Source organism: Theropithecus gelada, chromosome 13 (genome assembly GCF_003255815.1).
Source record: "Theropithecus gelada isolate Dixy chromosome 13, Tgel_1.0, whole genome shotgun sequence".
In the NCBI taxonomy this organism is placed as follows: Eukaryota; Metazoa; Chordata; class Mammalia; order Primates; family Cercopithecidae; genus Theropithecus; species Theropithecus gelada.
The window spans coordinates 5,499,852-5,514,884 of NC_037681.1; the positions used below are offsets into that span (position 1 = coordinate 5,499,852).

Sequence of the window (15,033 nt, forward strand, 5' to 3'; positions counted from 1 at the left end):
AGACCTGGTGGCACATGCCTGTAGTCCCAGCTATTCAAGAAGCTGAGACAGGAGAATCGCTGGAACCTGGGAAGCGAAGGTTTCAGTGAGCTGAGATCACGCCACTGCACTCCAGCCTGGGCAACAGAGCAAGACTCCGTCTCAAAAAAAAAAAGAAAAAGAAAAAGAAAAAAAAGAAAAGAAAAATGAGCTAGTGGGCTAGGCATGGTGACTAATGCCTGTAATCCCAGCACTTTGGGAGGCCAAGGAGGGCTGATCACCTGAGCTCAGGAGTTAGAGACCGGCCTGGCTAACATGGTGAAATCCTGTCTCTACCAAAAAAAAAAATAACGAAAATTAGCTGGGCGTGGTGATGCGTGCCTGTAGTTCCAGCTACTCAGGAGACTGAGGCAGGAGAATCACTTGAACCCGGGAGGTGAGGTTGCAGTGGGCTGAGATGGCGCCACTGCACTCCATCCTGGACCACAGAGCGAGACTGTATCTCAAACAAAAAAAAAAGAAAAGAAAAAATGAGATAGTGTATTTTCTCTGTGCTGAAAAGTAAATGGAAGTTGCCTTGTCTGGCACTTGTATCTGTTACAGAATTGGGAGTTCTGTTATGATACTTCCTTTAACATGCTCAATCACATACTAGGAGGCCGAGAACCCAGTTTTTTAAATTGTTGGGGTGTAATGATGGAGAAACTAGGACATTTCATTCCATGTGCTGAACAACAGACTGGAAATACTAATATTCAGCTTATGTAATTTGTTGGTGGGGAGGTTGGGGAGGCAAAGTCAGGTTCTGTGTTTAAAAGGCTCAAATCACCACAGTCAACTGCATATGGGAAGCACAATTATTAGAGCATGTAGGGGTTGCATTGCGAGAGGTGAACAATAAAGTGGAAGGATCTGTGTCTAGCCCTTATAGCTTTTGGAAACTTAAGATAGTATAGGTATGAAACTCCTTTCGCTATGCTGAACAATATCTATGATATACAAATATCTAAACATTAGGGTTTACTAGGGCACTGAAATGATGCTTAGAGGGGTCTCAAGTCAGCGTAAAACCATACTGGAAATACAAAGTCTAGCACTTGAAGATTGGGGGAAGTGAGATGGTGGATGTAGGCCGGGCACAGTGGCTCATGCCTATAATCCCAGCACTATGGGAGGGTGAGGCAGGCAGATGGCTTAAGCCCAGGAGTTCGAGACCAGCCCAGGCAACATGGTGAAACTCTGTCTCTACAAAAAAATACAAAAATTAGCCAGGCATGGTGGTGTATACCTGTGGTCCCAGCTACTCAGGAGGCTGAGGTGGGAGGATCGCTTGAGCCCAGGAAGTCGAGGTTGCAGTGAGCCAAGATTGTGCCACTGTACTCCAGCCTGGGCAATAAAGCAAGACTCTGTCCTTAAAAAAAAAACAAAAACAGGCCGGGCGCGGTGGCTCAACCCTGTAATCCCAGCACTTTGGGAGGCCGAGGCGGGTGGATCACGAGGTCAGGAGATCGAGACCATCCTGACTAACATGGTGAAACCCCGTCTCTACTAAAAATACAAAAAACTAGCCGGGCGTGGTGGCGGGCGCCTGTAGTCCCAGCTACTCGGAGGCTGAGGCAGGAGAATGGCGTAAACCCGGGAGGCGGAGCTTGCAGTGAGCCGAGATCGCGCCACTGCACTCCAGCCTGGGCGACACGGCGAGACTCCGTCTCAAAAAAAAAAAAAAAAAAAAAAAAAAAAAAAAAAAAAAAAAAAAAAAACAAAAACAAAAAGAGAGAGAGAGAGAGAGAGATGGCTGCTGAGACCAGCTCGGTTGTGGAGACCCCAACTCAGCTGGGCTAGAGGAATTAGAGACACACACACAGGAATATAGGTTGTGGAGTGGGAAATCAGGGGTCTCACAGCCTTCAGAGTTGAGAGCCCCGAACAGTTTGACCCACCTATTTACATATAGATTATAGATTAACTAAAAGTATTCCTTACGGGAAACAAAGGGATGGGTCGAAATAAAGGGATGGGCTCTGGCTAGTTATCTGCAGCTTGAACATGTCCTTAAGGAACAGATCGCTCATGCTATTGTTTGTGGTTTCAGTAAGTGATTTTCTGCCCTAGGTGGGCCAAGTGTTCCTTGCCCTCATTCTAGTAAAATGACAACCTTCCAGCGTGGGTGTCAAGGCCATCACAAGCATGTCACAGTGTTTATGGCCAGTTTTGGGGCCAGTTTATGGCCAGATTTGGGGGCCCGCTCCCAACAGATGGCAGATGTAGAAGACTCCATTCAGCATGCTGAAGAACATACCAGAAGCACAGAGGTCTAGGTTTTGTAGTTTATTGGGCAACTGCACTTATAATTTATTGGGAAACCACATAATGCTTGGAAGCAACTCCATTTAGCTTCTTGAGCAAAATACAGTAGTCTAAGTGCTTTGTCTTTGTTGTTTTAGAGGAATTGAGATGGCGCATACAAAAAGATTCCATTCTACTTGCCGAAACCATCCTGAAAATAAGTTTCTTCTTCTTGCAGTTTGTTGGAGGAATGGAGATGGTACATATAAGAGATTCCATTTGCTGCACAACACGCTGAAATTAGAGGTCTGGCTCTTGTAGTTTCCTGGGAAGGGCTGGTGATTTAGTGATCTGTCAGGTAGCAGACAACAGGAAATCAACTGATTTTATATATATATATATATATATATATATATTTTTTTTTTTTTTTTTTTTTTTTTTTGAGACAGAGTCTTGCTCTGCCCAGGCTGGAGTGCAGTGGCACAATCTCAGCTCACTGCAACCTCTGCCACCTCGGTTCAAGCGATACTCCTGCCTCAGTCTCCCGAGCAGCTGGGACTACAGGCACAAGCCACCATGTCCGGCTAATTTTTGTAGTTTTAACAGAGACGGGGTTTCACCATGTTGGCCAGGCTGGTCTCAAACTCCTAACCTCAGGTGATCTGCTCACCTTGGCCTCCCAAAGTGCTGGGATTACAGCCGTGAGCCAACGCACTGAGCTCAATAATGATTTCTTTTTTCTTTTTTTTTGAGATGGAGTCTCACTCTGCCACCCAGGCTGGAGTGCAGTGGCATGATCTTGGTTCACTGCAACTTCTGCCTCCTGGGTTCAAGCGATTCTCCTGCCTCAGTCCCCCAAGTAGCTGGATTACAGGCGTTCACCACCATGCCCGGCTAATTTTTTTGTACTTTTTAGTAGAGACGTGGTTTCACCATGTTGACTAGGCTGGTCTCGAACTTCTGACCTCAAGTGATCCGCCCGGCTTGGCCTCCCAAAGTGCTGGGATTACAGATGTGAACCACCGCACCCAGTCCAATAATAATTTTTGATTGTCTGTCTTGGGGCCTCTATTATCTCCTGGCATTCTTTATGGTATTTTTATTTGCTTGCCACTAGAAGCACAATTGTGTCAAAGAAAGAAAGGAGAAAAGGAAGCCAGGAAGGAAGGGAGGAAGGGGAAAAAATTAAAAAAAAAAATGTGGGTGCGTGTGTGTGTGCATGATGGAGCTGCTGTTAGACTGGTGAGTTTTTGAGTTCTGAATTTCCTTTGGACCTGTGCCTGAAGTTGTAGAACCTAAGCTTGTGGTTCTTTTTGTATGCAAAAATTAAAAATAAAAAGCCTTTTCCCTTCCTCACAAAAGCAAGGTATAGTAATTAATCTTTTATAATAGCTTGTTTGTAACTCTGTCTGTCTGTTTCTCAACTTTGGGGATAGATGATAGGTCACAAACTTTTTTTATTATATGTGCCATCTAACGGTATCTAGTGCAGACACACAGATTTTATTATTTTTTTTGCGATGAAGTCTTGCTCTTGTCCCCCAGGCTGGAGTGCAAGGGCGCCGTCTTGGCTCACTGTAATCTCTGCCTCCCAGGTTCAAGCGATTCTCCTGCCTCAGCCTCCCAAGTAGCTGGGATTACAGGCGCCTGCCACCATGCCCAGCTAATTTTTTTTTTTTTTTTTTTTTTGTATTTTTAGTAGAGACGGGGTTTCACCATGTTGGCCAGGCTTGTCTCGAACTCCTGACCTCAGGTGATCCACCCACCTCAGGTGATCCACCCGCCTCAGCCTCCCAAAGTGCTAGGATTACAGGCGTGAGCCACCGTGCCCAGCCAGGACACACAGATCTTTCTGATTCCTTTGATAAGGGGGGACAAAAGTGTGCAAAGATTGAAGGAAATACTTTTAGCTGGTTTTGCATATCATGGAGAACAAAGATAAGACATTTTTAAGAGAGTTTTATTTGGTTTGGGTGACAACCGAATGTGAGTGAAGGAGCCAGAACACCCAAATGAAAGAGCAGGTAATGATTGCTTCTGACTGCTTCCGGGTCTCAGGACTTTTTTTTTTTTTTTTTTTTTTTGAGACAGAGTCTCGCTCTGTCGCCCAGGCTGGAGTGCAGTGGTGCAATCTCACTGCAAGCTCCGCCTCCCAGGTTCACACCATTCTCCTGCCTTGGCCTCCCGAGGCTGGGACTACAGGCGCCCACCACCTCGCTCGGCTAATTTTTTGTATTTTAATTAGAGATGAGGTTTCACCATGTTAGCCAGGATGGTCTCGATCTCCTGACCTCGTCATCCGCCCACCTCGGCCTCCCATACTGCTGGGATTACAGGTGTGAGCCACCGCGCCCGACCCCCTGCCCTTTTTTTTTTTTTTTTTTTAACACCTGGTAATCAATTGATTAAAATAGTTGACGTAAGCATCTGTAATGGTGGCTTCCATCTCGACTCCTGGCTCAGTACTGATGGAAGTGACCTGCTTAACAATCTCAGAAGGACTGTGCAAGTCAATGAGTCACTTGTGGATTCTCATCTAGAAACGATCCCATGTCTTAGAACCTTCACCACGAGGAGTTTTTCTTGTAGTGAGTCTCAAAATCTTGGTAGGCATTCGAACTGGTCCTTTCACTTTGAGATACTTTTCTTTTGCGCCTCTGATCAAGTCAGCACACACCTTTTCCAGGGATTTTACGTTGTGGCCCATTAGAGTGATTGGAATTCGGTGAATTGCCACCTCTGGCTCCACAAGTGTTTTTCCAGTATCCTTAAGAGCCATGACTGCTGCGCGGCTTCCTGACTGACTTGTTCCTTGGTGGGAGTGAACAGCAGTGAGTCAGGAGCAGGAGTGTGTGGATCAGCGATCAATAGCACCTACAACTGCGTCTTCTTCAATGAGCTTTTTTTTTTTTTTTTTAAGTAGAGATGAGGTTTCATCATGTTGCCCAGGCTGGTCTTGAACTCCTGGACTCAAGCCATCCTCACCTCTTAGCCTTCCAAGGTGTTTGCTGGGATTACAGGTGTGAGCCACCAGACGTGTCTTAGGCCTTATGAAAAATGTAAAGAATCTGAGAACATGGCTTTCTCACTCTTTTCTCCCAAATCCCCAAAATAGTCACATCAGTCTATTCAGGACGTGAGGGAAACTCCATGTGCCAACAATAAAGTCTTATTAAATCTTAAAACCTGTGCCCCTAACTGTCCTCCTGTTGCAGTGAGCTGAGATTGCCCCACTGTACTCCAGCCTGGGCAACACAGTGAGACTCTGTCTCAAAAACAAAAACAAAAAAATCTGTCATCCTTTCTACCAGGTTCTCATTGGATAAATTAAATTTGTAACCATGATTGTGATACAATTTATTTATTTATTTTTTGAGACAGGGTCTCACTCTGTTGCTCAGGCTGGAGTGCAGTGGCACAATTTCAGCTCACTGCAGTGCAACCTTGACCTCTCAAGCTCAGGTGATCCTCCCACCTCAGCTTCCCAAGTAGCTGAATCTATAAGCACGCACCACCACGCCTGGCTAATTTTTGTGTTTTTGTAGAGACAGGGTCTCACCGTGTTGCCTGGACTGGTCTCAAATTCCTAGGTTCAAGTGATCTGTCTGCCTTGGCTTCCAAATTGCTAGGATTACAGGTGTGAGCCACCACACCGGGCCTAAATCTTAAGTATGACAGAACCTTTATTAAAGAGTAGGGCAATTTTTTTTTTTTTGAGTTTTGAAAACTTTATCCTGGATAAGAGTCATTTGTCAGTGTTGCAAATATTTTGTGGCTTTTCTTTTTCTTTGCAGTGTTTTTGGCAATGTTAATTTTCATGAAGTCTAATTCATTAATCTTTTTCTCTTATAGTGTTTTTGTTTTAATTTTTGTGGGTACATAGTACGTGTATATATTTACGGGGTACATGAGATCTCTTGATACAGGCATACAATATGTAACAATCATGTCAGGGTAAACGGGGTAATACATCACCTCAACTGTTTATCCTTTGTGTTACAAACAATCCAATTATAGTCATTTAGTTATTTTTTATTTATTTATTTATTTTGAGACGGAGTCTCGCTTTGTCGCCCAGGCTGGAGTGCGGTGGTGCCATCTCGGCTCACTGCAAGCTCCGCCTCCCGGGTTCCCGCCATTCTCCTGCCTCAGCCTCTGAGTAGCTGGGACTACAGGGGCCCGCCACCTCGCCCGGCTAATTTTTTGTATTTTTAGTAGAGACGGGGTTTCACCGTGTTAGCCAGGATGGTCTCGATCTCCTGACCTCGTGATCCGCCCGCCTCGGCCTCCCAAAGTGCTGGGATTACAGGCGTGAGCCACCACGCCCGGCTCATTTAGTTATTTTTAAATGTACAATTAAATTATTTTTTACTATAGTTCCCCTGTTTGGATTGTGTTTTTGGTGTCTTACCTAAGAACTTAAAAAAACCTCCAGCTTTATTCAGGTACCTTTCACATACCATACAATTCTCCCTTTTAAAGTGTACAATTCAATAGATTTTGGTATATTCACAGAATCATGCAACCAGTACCATTAATTTTAGAACATTTTCATCATCCACAAAAGAAATTTTGTACCTGTTGGCAGTCACTCCCTATTCCACCCTCCCCTGCCCCACCTTCAGCCCCTGGCAACCACTAGTCTACTCTGTCTCTATGGATTTGCCCATAGTGGGTATTGTGTATAAATGAAATCATTAAACATGCAGCCTTTTGTGTCTGGCTTCTCTCATTTAGTATAATGTTTTTGAAGTTCATCCATGTTGTATCATGTATCAGTACTTAATTCCCTTCTAGGCTGGGCGTGGTGGCTCATGCCTGTAATCCCAGCACTCTGGGAGGCTGAGGCCGGTGGATCACGAGGTCAGGAGATCGAGACCATCCTGGCTAACACGGTGAAACCCCGTCTGTACTAAAAAATACAAAAAACTAGCCGGGCGTGGTGGCGGGTGCCTGTAGTCCCAGCTACTTGGGAGGCTGAGGCAGGAGAATGGCGTGAACCCGGGAGGCGGAGCTTGCAGTGAGCTGAGATCCGGCCATTGCACTCCAGCCTGGGCGGCAGAGAGAGACTCCCGTCTCAAAAAAAAAAAAAAAAAAAAATTAGCCAGGTGTGGTGGCGGGTGCCTGTAGATCCAGCTACTCAGGAGGGTGAGGCAGGAGAATGGCATGAACCCAGGAGGTGGAGCTTGCAGTGAGCCGAGATTGCGCCACTGCACTCCAGCCTGAGTGACAGAGCGAGACTCCGTCTCAAAAAAAAAAAAAAAAAAAAAAAAATTCCCTTCTATAGCTGAATAATATTTTGCTATATACATATACCCATATTACCGTATTATTTTAACCCATTCATCAGTTAATGAGCATTGGGTTGTTTTAACTTCTTGGCTATCTTGAATGATACAACTATGAACAGTCACGTAAAAGTGCCTGTGTGAATGTATACTCAGTTCTCTTGGGTATATACCTAGGAGTGGAATTGGTGGATCATAGGGTGACTCTGTGATTAACTTTAAAAAAAAAATGTTTTCAACCACATTTACTAGCTCACATAAATATTTAAAAACAAATCAATCTGTCTTCCCTTTCTGTTTCCTTGGCACAATTTATCACAGTTTTTTTTTTTTTTTTTTGAGACGGAGTCTCACTCTGAGATTGCAGTGGCGCAATCTCAGCTCACTGCAAGCTCCCCCTCCCAGGTTCACGCTATTCTCCTGCCTCAGCCTTGCGAGTAGCTGGGACTACACGCGCCCGCCACCTCGCGCGGCTAGTTTTTTTGTAATTTTAGTAGAGACGAGTTTCACCGTGTTAGCCAGGATGGTCTCCATCTTCTGACCTCGTGATCCGCCTGCTTCGGCCTCCCAAAGTGCTGGGATTACAGGTGTGAGCCACCGTGCCTGGCCTTTTTTGTTTTTTTTGTTTTTTTAATCACAGTTCTTAACAAACTTCCATGAATACCCAAAAAGGGAATATAAATTTGAGAATATGAAAAGAGGTTAATAAATAGCCAAATATGTCAACCACTGAAAGGACCACCTATTTTTTTTTTTTAAGATTAAGCCACTGATTTGCAACTTTTATTGAAATAAATGTCACTTATTAAAAACAAGGTTAATTTATAACTTGATCTCAACTTGTTTTTTTAATAGCAGTTAAATTTTTACATAAAAATTTGCAAAACTTCAACTACAGAACAAATAAAACATTCAGACACAAGTTTACACTTTAAAAATTCTATCAACTTCAACAAATAATGAATGAATGACTGTATGTTAATTTATATCAGTCCTGTGGTCAGACTACATTTTCCATTTAAAACATTTTTCATACATCTTCTGTACGGCACGGATAGCTTCTAGTGGGAATTAGTATATAGTCTCTTCTTGATGAAGACAACACTAGGCAGATGTTGCCTGATGTCTGGATAATGCTGAATGTGACAAAACCAGTGAGACACATTAAGATATTTCTCCTTTTCTTGAACTGTCAGGTCAACTATAAAGCGATGAAGTCCATAGTAGATATCTGCAAAAGTGAAGTTATATCTTGTAAGGTAGACTTTATCTTCAAGATATGAAATAAGATCCTTCAACAGGGCGTGGGCCAGGCGCTGTGGTTCACGCCTGTAATCCCAGCACTTTGGGAGGCTGAGGCAGGTGGATCATGAGGTCAGGAGATCGAGACCATCCTGGCTAACACCGTGAAACCCCGTCTCTAATAAAAAAACACAAAAAAATTAGCCAGGCATGGTGGCGGGCACCTGTAGTCCCAGCTACTCGGGAGGCTGAAGCAGGAGAATGGCATGAACCCAGGAGGTAGAGCTTGCAGTGAGCAGAGATCACACCACTGCACTCCAGCCTGGGCAACAGAGCGACACTCCGTCTCAAAAAAACAAAAAAAAACAAAAAAACACACACACAGAACAAAAAACAAAACAGTGTGTGGATATCATTTTTACTGGAGTGACCCTGTATTGTAACCATTGCTGAACTATTGCTTTTTCTTCTGCAGTACTCCCCAGGAAATATTCTTTGTTAGCTTGCTTGACTAGATGAGCTGCTATAGTAGTCAATCCCGTTAGACTTGGACCATTGTTTGTTTGAAAAACCGGAATCTGTCACTCACCCTGAGCCCTTTATTTATTATTCCCCTTATTCAGTTCCAGGAACTTCTCCAGTAGTGACAACTTGGTGGCCGCCGCCATCTTCTGGCAGAGAAGAGCCAGCGTTAAATACAGAGACCAGCGTTTAACTTTTTGAGAACCTGTCAAACTGTTTTACCAAGTGGCTGCATCATTTTACATTCCCATCAATTATGTACAAGGGGTCAAATAACTCTAAATCTTCATCAACACTTGTTATTGTCTCTCTTTTTGATGATAGCTATCCTACTGGGTGAGAAGTGGTTTTGGCTTTTATTTCTCTAATGACTAATGATGTTGGTCATCTTTTATTGTCCTTTTTGGCCACTTGTATAATATATTTTTGGGAAAATGTATATTCATATCCTCTGCCCATTTTTAGATTGGGTTGTCTTTTTATGTTGAGTTGTAAGACTTCTTCACATATTTTGTATAATAGACTCTTATCAGATTATTTGCAAATCTTTTCTCCCATTCTGTGAGTTCTTTTCACTTCCTTGACAATACCTTTGAAGCACACTTTTTTTTTTTTTTTTTGAGACAGAGTCTGGCTCTGTAGCCCAGGCTAGAGTGCAGTGGCCGGATCTCAGCTCACTGCAAGCTCCGCCTCCCGGGTTCACGCCATTCTCCGGCCTCAGCCTCCCGAGTAGCTGGGACTACAGGCGCCCGCCACCTCGCCCAGCTAGTTTTTTGTATTTCTTAGTAGAGACGGGGTTTCACCGTGTTAGCCAGGATGGTCTCGATCTCCTGACCTCGTGATCCACCCGTCTCGGCCTCCCAAAGTGCTGGGATTACAGGCTTGAGCCACCGCGCCCGGCCTGAAGCACAAAATTTAAAACTTTTCTCCAATTTATCAATTATTTTCCTAGGTTCCTTGTGCTTTAGGTACCATATTTAAGACATCATTGCCTAATCCAAGGCTATGAAGATTTACATCTATGTTTTCTTTTAAGTGTATAGCTTTACTCTTTGTTTTTTTTTTGAAACGAAGTCTCGCTCTTGTCCCCCAGGCTGGAGTACAATGGCATGATCTCAATTCACTGCAACCACCGCCTCCCGGGTTCAAGTGGTTCTCCTGCCTCAGCCTCCCGAGCAGCTGGGATTACAGGTGCCTGTCAGCACGTCTGGATATTTTTTTTTTTTTTTTTTGTATTTTTAGTAGACATGGGGTTTCACCATGTTGGTCAGGCTGGTCTTGAACTCCTGAGCTCAGGTGATCTGCCTGCCTTGGCCTCCCAAAGTGCTGAGATTACAGGCGTGAGCCACCGCGCCCGGCAGCTTTACTCTCATATTTGGGTCTTTGATGCACTTTAATTGTTGTATATGGTGTGTAGTGCAAATCAAGATTCATTTTTTCCATATGAATATCCAAATATTGCAACACTAAGTGTTGAAAAGATGCTTCCCTCCTTCATTCGCTTTTGCAAGTTTGTAAAACAACAACAACAAAATCACTGGCCTCACTCTGTAACTGAGGGCTGCACATACAGTCTTCCTTCCAAAGAGTACAGTATGGAAAGTGGGGAAATGGTAACATCACAGTAGAGAAATCTGACAAACACTATCTCAGTTAGGTGATCAAGGTTGACATCAGCAGCGATAAGCGATGCTGTTGATAAGTACCTTTGATATGATGTGATGAAAATGCCACTTTATCTCTATGATCTTCCTTCCCCAAATCCATATCCCCAGGCTAATCATGAAGAAACATCAGATGAATTCCAGTTAAGGGATATTCTACAACTAATGCAGTGGCTTACACCTAGAGTCTCATCTACTTGGGGGGTTGAAGCAGGAGGACTGCTTGAGCACAGGAGTTCAAGGCTACAGTGAGCTGTGTTTGTGCCAATGCACTCTAGCCTAGGCAACACAGCAAGACTCTTTAAAAAAATTGAACAAAGTATGAATTTTAATTACTCATGTGTTGATATTTCATTAATTTTAACAAATGCACTATACTAATGTAAAATACTAATAATAGGGAAACTGGATGTAGAAACTGGGTATAGGGTATGTGGGAAATTTTGGAACTATCTATAATTTTTCTGTAAATCTAAACTTTTTTAAAAAAAAATTTTAAAATACTGGCTGGGCCCAGTGACTCACGCCTGTAATCCCAGCACTTTGGGAGGATGAAGTAGGAGGATCACGAGGGCAGGAGTTCGAGACCAGCCTGGCCAACGTGGTGAAACCCCGTTTCTACTAAAAATACAAAAATTAGCTGGACGTGGTAGCGGGCGCCTGTAATTCCAGCTTCTCGGAAGGCTGACGCAGAAGAATCGCTTGAACCCGGGAGGCGGAGGTTGCAGTGAACCGAGATCACACCACGGCACTCCAGCCTGGGTGACAGAGCGAGACTCCGTCTCAAGAAAAACACACACACAAAAGTTTAAAATATCAATTAGATATATTTGTATTTATTTAACTGTTTCACGAATCTTTGTTTCTATCCTTTCTCCTATAACCCATTCCTTTTTTTTTTTTTTTTGGAGACAAGGTTTTGCTCTGTTGCCCGGGCTGGAGTGCAGTGGCGCGATCATAGCTCACTGTGGCCTCAAACTCCCGGCTCAAGTGATCCTCCAGACTCCCAAGCAGCTGGGACTACGGGTGCGCGCCACGACGCCAGGGTAATTTTTAAAATTTTTCTTTTGTGTAGACAGGGTCTCGCTATATTGCCCAGGCTGGTTTCAAACTCTTGGGCTCCAGCAATCCTCTAGCCTCGCCTCCCAAAGTGCTGGGATTACAGGCGCGAGTGGTCGCTGGGGTTCTTAACTTGGGTCTTTGAATTGTCTCAATAAGTGTCTCTGAATCTGGGAATTGCAAGTAATGTTTCTGTGAGAACCTTCACACCGTTCATCGACTCTTCGAAGAAGAGTATGGACCGAAAAAGGCATAGAGCACTGCGCGTAGAGAAAATCAGCAACCCCTGCTCCCCACCATCAACCTAGAGGTGCCTACCTCCACGTGGGTCAGGAGGCGGAAGCGAAACCAGACAGAAAAAACCTTTAGATATATGAGGCAGTTCAGGTCCCCAGTGACATGAGCTAAAGAGAACTTGGACGCCAGGAGGATCCCATCACTGTACGGACTCTAGCAGACAGAATCCAGCTTAGGGGTTCAGATCAATCGCACGGAGGAAAGAGCCCACAAGTTCTACCCCGCCGCGGTCTTCCCGCAACAGCGCAGGCGCTAGGACTGCTAGGACGCCGCGCGCCTACCGCGATGCCCCGCCCCGGCGCGAGGCAGGACGGGAAAGTCAAGATGGACGCGTCCATTTGAACGTCTCGCATGCCTTCCTGCCATTAGCACTCGTGCCGGGTGCTGTTGCCCATTCTTCCTCCGGAATAGGGGAGGGAGAGGGAATGAGAAGCTGCCGCGGCCGAGGAGTCACTGTGACGGACCCCGCCGCTGCCCTAGGGCCTCCTCGGCCCCTGCGCCTCCGGGGAGCAGCCGGGGCTCGCCGCGCCTGACGCGTCCCGAGTTATACAGGTGCGGGCCCTGTACCGCAGCACTTGGTGGTCTGTCGCGCGCCGCGTGACTCTTGCATCCGCCCCGAGGCCTATCCTCCCCTCGTGGCCGTAGGTCTGGGAACCCGGGGGACTGGGAACCTGAGGGAGGGCGTTGAGCTTGCCCCGGGGCTGAGGGGGCTCCTTCCAGCTCATTGGTTGCCAACGTCTTTTATGAGCTGCGCGCAGCATATCCATGTGCAGCCTCAGCTTCTAGATTGGCCCCTAGTGCCTCTGAGCTGATTTTCTGAGGCCCGAGCTCTTAGCCTGTTTTCACCGTCCTCCAGAACGGCTGGCGAAGCTCTTCCTTTTTTGTGGAGACTGGAGACTTAAGCTCCGTTAGTGTGCATTTGGGACTTTTTTTTTTTTTTTTTTTGGCAGGGTAGTGTTTGTCTGTAGGAATCATTGCTGATACTGTTATTTATAGCATATGAATTTAATAGTATTTTTATGTATAGCTGTTTATGTTGCCCCTAATAAGTAAAAACATGTCTAAAAGTTTGGGGTACTGTAAAAGTATTAAATATGTGGCTTAATAGGTACAAAATGATAAATAATTCTTTAACCATTCTGTGATTTTCTCTCAGTTATAAGAAAATAACATAAAATTGCAGAACTAAAGTTTCATAAAGTCAAAAGTTTGTTGATGTTGGTTGTCCTGTTGAATAAAATATAGGAAGACCAGCTCAATTTTGTTTTCTTTTCAGTTTTTTTTTTTTTTTTTTTTTGAAACAGAGTCTTGTTCTGTCGCCCAGGCTGGAGTGCAGCGGTGTGATCTCGGCTCACTGTAACCTCCGGCTCCCGTGTTCCAGCAATTCTCTGCTTCAGCCTCCCGAGTAGCTGGGATTACAGGTGCCCACCACTAGGTCTGGCTAATTTTCGTATTTTTAGTAGAGATGGGGTTTCACCATCTTGGCCAGGCTGATCTTGAACTCCTGACCTCGTGATCCTCCCGCCTCGGCCTCCCAAAGTGCTGGTATTTACAGGCATGAGCCACCGCGCCCGGCCCCTTGTAAATTTTATAAGGCACTTTTTGGTTGTGTTCCAAGTTCAATTGTTCCCAGTACTCATTTATTTCTAGCAGAAAGAAAAAACTTGTATCATGTTTTGTGACATAATTATATCAAGAATAACTTTTTTTTTTTTTTTGAGACAGAGTCTCGCTCTGTCGCCCAGGCTGGAGTGCAGTGGCTGGATCTTAGCTCACTGGAAGCTCCGCCTCCCGGATTCACGCCATTCTCCTGCCTCAGCCTCCCGAGTAGCTGGGACTACAGGCGCCCGCCACCACGCCCGGCTAGTTTTTTGTATTTTTTAGTAGAGACGGGGTTTCACCATGTTAGCCAGATGGTCTCAATCTCCTGACCTCGTGATCCGCCCGTCTCGGCCTCCCAAAGTGCTGGGATTACAGGCTTGAGCCACCGTTCCTGGCAACTTTTTTTTTTCGAGAAGGATTTTCGCTCTTGTCCCCCAGGCTGGAGTGCAATGGCGCGATCTCGGCTCACTGCAACCTCTGCCTCCCAGGTTCAAGCGATTCTCTTGCCTCAGCCTCCCAAGTAGCTGGGATTACAGGCGCCCACCACCATGCCTGAGTAATTTTTTTTTTTTTTTTTTTTGTATTTTTAGTAGAGTTGGGGTTTCACCATGTTGGCCAGGCTTGTCTCGACCTGACCTCAGGTGATCCGCCTGCCTTGGCCTCCCACAGTGCTGGGATTACAGGCATGAGCCATGGCGCCCAGCCAAGAATAACATTTAATTCACAGTAAAAATAACTTGTGGCTTTGGAGGAGCTGCAAAAGAACTACATAGGCTTTGGGTGGTTTGTGTAACCATATAGGTCTCTTGCCCTATAAGCAGCAAGTCAATACACGGAAACAACGGGGATTGCAGCAGATAAAGTGTTTTACTTGCAGGGCCACTGAACTAGGAGACAGGAAACTTCAAGTCAGTCTCCCCAAAGAGTGTTTTTTTTTTTTTTTTTTTTCTGAGACAGAGTCTTGTTCTGTCACCCAGGCTGGAGTTGGAGTGCAGTGGTGTGATCTTGGCTCACTGCAAGCTCTGCCTCCCGGGTTCACGCCATTCTCCTGCCTCAGCCTCCCCAGTAACTGGGACTACCGGCGCCTGCCACTG

The 15,033-nt window shown here is 45.2% G+C and overlaps 2 protein-coding genes and 1 pseudogene across 2 annotated transcripts in view; 1 reads left to right on the forward strand and 2 right to left on the reverse strand.

Moving 5' to 3' along the window:
• Positions 1 to 4,648: 4,648 nt before the first annotated feature.
• Positions 4,649 to 5,044, reverse strand: LOC112605324 (annotated as a pseudogene).
• A 3,570-nt stretch (positions 5,045 to 8,614) lies between these two features.
• On the reverse strand, positions 8,615 to 9,463 carry LOC112605380 (eukaryotic translation elongation factor 1 epsilon-1-like). The gene is given in 3 exon segments (XM_025355060.1): positions 8,615 to 8,869; positions 9,036 to 9,043; positions 9,196 to 9,463. Coding segments are annotated over 3 exon segments (531 nt in total).
• A 2,267-nt stretch (positions 9,464 to 11,730) lies between these two features.
• ANAPC1 (anaphase promoting complex subunit 1) overlaps positions 11,731 to 15,033 on the forward strand; it is a 121,808-nt gene continuing 118,505 nt past the window's right edge. Inside the window, exon 1 of the mRNA XM_025354990.1 lies at positions 11,731 to 12,889. The gene's annotated coding sequence lies outside the window, so the exon portion shown is untranslated. The remainder of the gene's footprint in view (positions 12,890 to 15,033) is intronic.